Genomic DNA, 5,093 nt, shown 5'->3' on the forward strand with positions numbered 1-5,093 from the left:
ACGTGGTGGTGGATGAGGTCTACATGCTGTCTGTGTTCGAGGAGTCACTTGGTTACCGCAGTGTCCTGAGCCTGGAAAGGTGAGGCTTCCATAGCAGAGCTGACTCTGCACTCCCCATGTCCCCGATCCCACCCCCTGCCCTGGCCCCTCTGTGGCTCAGCCCCAGGGCATGGCCTGCCCCTGGTGATTCCTTCTCCATCCAGCCGGTCTCATTGTCCTCAGAGCCCTAATGAGAACAGGGGAGGACTGGGCCAGATCCGTGGTTTTCAGATTGTTCTGTAGGGTTTCTGAGAGCTCCAGCGGGGGCCTTAGGAGTCCTAAGGGAGGGCTGGGTGGTGGAAAATTGGCCTTTGCTGTTTCCTTCATCAGCAAAGTAGCTCCCGATCCATCCATTCATTCATTCATTCATTCAGCGAATACTCTGGAGCCCCTTGCATATGCCATGCACTTCTGGGTATTTGGACTTTTTCATTAAATTTAGTTTAAGCCCAGAATTTGTGGCCAAAATACCTTTGGAAACACTTGGACCAGGTCACCTGTAAAGTCTGTAAATCTGGCGTTCAGAGAATCTAACAGTTTCTCATCTCTGTTCAGACCTTGCTACGTCCTTCTCTCAGCCCGTTCTCCCACAGCTCTGCCACGTGCATGGAGCATGGGCTTCCGGTATGGATTAGGAAAGTGAGACACAGGAAGAGCGAGGCGCTGGGGATGCAACAGCGAACAGGAGAGACATGGGCCCTTTCTATGTAGAACTTTTATTTCTAGCCAGAAAACAACATTTCAGCAGCTAAATACACGGCTAGTCATTTGATTAAGTGCTAAAATGGAGAAGCCTGGCAGTCCCGGGAGGATCGCCCAGGCTACCCACTTGGCCAGGTCTACTGGGAGGTGGTCAGAGGAGGTCTGTTTGAGGAAGTGACGCTTGAGCTATGCTCTAGATTAGGTGTTGGCAAGCACTTTGAGATCAAATGGCTATTTCAGGCTTTACAGGCCATGTGGTTACTCATTCAACTCTGCCATTATGGTGCCAAAGCAGCGTAGACGGTACATCCATGAAAGAGTGCAGCTCTTTCCCAATAAAACTATTTGTGAAAACAGGCAGCAGGCCGGATGTGGCCTGCAGGCTGTAGTTTGCTGACCCCCACTCTAAAGGATGCGTGGGAGTTGGTGATTCAAGAGACGAAACCAGGGCTGGACCCAGAACCAGATTCATCCATCCATCTCCTTCTGTGTTCAACCGCACATGTGAGCTCCCGCGGGTCTGTGTTGCCTCCATCCCCACACTGTGCTCTCTGCAGGCTGCCTGACCCTCAGAGGACCCATGTGATGTGGGCCACCAGCAAGGTGGGTCCCTGGCTGGCCTTGGGGTGTCAGGGAGGTGGGAAGGCGGAGAGGTGGGTAGAACCAGCTTTCTCTGTGGAGGGCCGGCTACTGCCTAGGGCAGTGGTTCTCAACCTTCTGGCGCTTTAAATACAGTTCCTCATGTTGTGACCCAACCATAAAATTATTTTCGTTGCTACTTCATAACTGTAATGTTGCTACTGTTATGAATTGTAATGTAAATATCTGATATGCAGGATGGTCTTAGGCGACCCCTGTAAAAGGGTCGTTTGACCCCCAAAGGGGTCGCGACCCACAGGTTGAGAACCGCTGGCCTACGGTGTCTTTCTCCTGCAGGACTTCGGGATGTCCGGGCTCCGCTTTGGCACGCTGTACACAGAGAATCGGGACGTGGCCACTGCAGTGGCTTCCCTCTGCCGCTACCATGGCCTCAGTGGCTTGGTCCAGCACCAGGTGGCACAGCTGCTCCAGGACCGTGGTGACTGCCTGGGCCTGGCCACCTGAGAAAGGAGGGAGGGTTGTAGTAGGCCTGGGACTGGCCAGGGATCATGGATGCTTTGTGCATGAGAAGGATTTAGGGTGGTGGTTGAGGGTACTGGCTGGGGGCCCAGGCTGGGTTCATACCCTACTCAGTCACTTCCTGGCTGGGAGGCACAGTCCTTCACCTCCTTGAGCCCCAGTTTCCTCATCTGTAAAACGGGGATCATAATGGTATCCATCTTGTAGGGCTAAAGTGATTTTTCATTCGTTAGAATAGTAGCTGGCATATACTAGACCAGTGATGGCAAACCTATGACACGTGTGTCAGAGGTGACATGTGAACTCATCTTTTTGGTTGATTTTTCTTTGTTAAATGGCATTTAAATATATAAAATAAATATCAAAAATATAAGTCTTTGTTTTACTATGGTTGCAAATATCAAAAAATTTGTATATGTGACACAGCACCAGAGTTAAGTTAGGGTTTTTCAAAATGCTGACACGCCGAGCTCAAAAGGTTCGCCATCACTGTACTAGACACTTGGTCAATGTAAACTCATTATTATTAGCTGTGAGCACTTAGAAAAAAGCAGCAGCTATTATGGAAAAATGTTATAATGGAAGTCTCTCTCTGTCTCTACGGGGGTCTGTTCTGTTCCCAGGCTCAGATAGTGAGTTTAGGTGGTAAAGGGACCTGTAATTGCCTCCAGGTATTGAGCCCAACTAGATGTTCTCAATCCATCATCTCCGTTGTCTCTCCCAGATCCTAGAAGGCAGGTATTCCTGTATTTTCCCCACTATTTTATAGATGAGGAAAATGAGGACCAGATACTGCACACCCGCTATAATAGCTAAAATTTAAAAAATAGTGGCAGCATCAATGTTGGTGAGGACACAGACGGCTGGAATGCTCCTGCAGTGCCGGGGGGAATGTAAGATGGTGCGGCCACCTGGGAAACCAACTGGCAGTTGCTTTTAAAGTTAAATACCAAATGGCCCCGCAATCCCATTCCTAGGTATTTCCCCTCATGGTCACGCAAAAGCCCTGCGTGAATGTTCATAGCTGCTTTCTTCATCATCTCCCAAACTGGAGACAACCCCAGTGCCTTCCGCGGGATAGTGGAGGAGCACACAGTGGCCGTCCACACGGCAGGGCGTTACTCTGCCATAAGACCCACGACAGTGCGGCTTAATCTCAAAGGCAGTAGACGGAGCGCAAGAAGCCAGTCTCGAAAGATGACACGACTGTGTGACTCCACTGCTATGACATCCTGGAAAAGTGACAGAGAACAGAGCAGTGTTTGTGGGGAAGGGGATGATGGGGCTATAAAGGTAGCACAGGGTGTTCTTTGGGGTGAGGGAACTGCTCGGTATCCTGTCTGTGGGGGTGGTCATTATGAAGATCAGGGAGGGGAACTCGCCCACACCTTGTCAGAGGCCATGCTGGAGTTGAACCTCAGCTGGTGTGACTGGGAGGCATCACTCAGTGGGGTTCACCCTTTGATTAGGGTCTGTATCTTGAAGGACTCTGTCAGCTGGGCCTGGCATTGTCAGGGCCAAGTGTCCTGATTTAAGGTGCTTTACCCCCAAAACTGAATATTCCCATCTCCCCTAAGCAACCAGTTAGAGGAGGGGCTCACCCAGTCTTGGCTGCTGGTGACCTTTTCTTTTCAGCATTTTAGCCTCATGGGACAGAGTGGAGGGTCGATGGGGGATTTACCTTTTGGCTTCTCTTTCGCCCAAACAGACTGGATCAACCAGATGTACCTGCCCGAGAACCATGCCCGGCTCAAGGCTGCTCACGCCTATGTCTCCGGAGAGCTCAGGGCCCTGGGGATCCCCTTCCTGAGCCGGGGGGCAGGCTTCTTCATCTGGGTCGACCTGAGGAAGGTAGTGCCGGTGGGGAGGGGACTTAAGCCTCCCTCCAGCAGGTGAGGAGCGGGGAGGTCTCCTCCACATCCTGAGCCCCTCCCCCCTCCCAGTACCTGCCCAAGGCCACCTTTGAGGAGGAAAGGCTGCTGTGGCGTCGCTTTTTGGACAAGAAGGTGCTGCTGTCCTTCGGCAAGGCCTTCGAGTGTAAGGAGCCCGGGTGGTTCCGCCTGGTCTTCTCGGACAAGGCCCACCGGCTTTGCCTGGGTGAGCGGCCTGCCCTTGCAGCCCCCTCCTAACTCTATCCTTCCTGCCTCCTTCTGGCCCCACGTGTGACCCAGCAGCCTCAGCTATTCCTCCCCGCCCACACAGCCATCAGTGCTGACGGGGCCCTCACTACCCCTTCCCAGGGATGCAGAGGATCCGGAAGGTGCTCACGGGCACAGTCCGGGTGGCAGAAGACCCCCCTTCCTCCCGGACCCAGGAGCCAAGGGGCCAGCACATCTGAGCTGGTCATTGCCTTTTGGCCAGTGCTGCCATCCTGAGGTGTTCAGGGATTCCAGGACTGGTCGTGGCTGAGCCGTTGGCCAAGAAGATAGCCCTGCCCCGGCAGAAGAACTGTTCTTGCCTCGCTCAGTGCCAGTGGAGACCTGGTCCATCCCCTTCCCTCTCTATTAAACAAAACTGGGAGAAACTAAAGGCCTCTGTGTGAGTAATTTATAGAATGGAGGAGTCGTGACTGTCCCCAGCCCCCTGTGGTCGTGAAAAGAAAACAAACAGCCTGTACCTTCTTTTTAGCAGTCTTTTCATTCTTCCTCCTTTGTTGCCAGGGAAACAGCTCCAAGGAATGACACATAGAAGAGAGAGTACACCCCCCAAATAAAAAAGAGTGATAATTTCCAAACTATAAGGAGAAAGGACTGCATTCTACACGTTCAAATTGTTCTCCACACACTTAAAACCTGTAGCCCTGGGACCTGGGGCCAGTGGCCCCGGACAGCCTGTTTGGGACCAGGTGAACAGGACCCCATGGTGGGAGTCAGAAGGGACTTCTCTGACTCTGGGATGCTCTTCCTCCTCCTTCTTCCTGGGAAGGAGCCACCTTCACTGATGATCCCCAACCAGAGTGACCTACCCGTGACTGGGGGTGGGGGGGTGGTGGTGTGGGGCTGGAACCTGAATGGAGGCTGCTGTTGAGACAAGCTGACCAAGGCTGGGCTCTCCACGCTATGAGTGCAAAAAGCCACCCACCCTGTCTCCCGTGCAGAGCCCAAATGAGCTTGCTGATGGCTCTTAGGGCCAGGTGCTGAGGACCCTTCTTAGTGCCGACACCTCTGTTTGTTTATTATTTATATATTTGTTAATTTTAATTTATTGAAAAAAATTTTCTTTAGAGAGAGAGG

General features: G+C 52.2%; 1 protein-coding gene across 1 annotated transcript in view; it reads left to right on the plus strand.

The window, feature by feature from the left end:
* Positions 1–4,385, plus strand: part of ACCS (1-aminocyclopropane-1-carboxylate synthase homolog (inactive)) — a 15,692-nt gene extending 11,307 nt beyond the window's left edge. The window contains 6 exon segments of the mRNA XM_006772242.2: positions 1–79; positions 1,299–1,344; positions 1,678–1,819; positions 3,569–3,711; positions 3,804–3,957; positions 4,101–4,385. Coding sequence (XP_006772305.1) covers positions 1–79; positions 1,299–1,344; positions 1,678–1,819; positions 3,569–3,711; positions 3,804–3,957; positions 4,101–4,198 — 662 coding nt within the window. The 3' untranslated portion in view covers positions 4,199–4,385.
* Positions 4,386–5,093: the final 708 nt, after the last annotated feature.

The sequence above is a fragment of the Myotis davidii genome, unplaced genomic scaffold (genome assembly GCF_000327345.1).
Source record: "Myotis davidii unplaced genomic scaffold, ASM32734v1 scaffold265, whole genome shotgun sequence".
NCBI lineage: Eukaryota > Metazoa > Chordata > Mammalia > Chiroptera > Vespertilionidae > Myotis > Myotis davidii.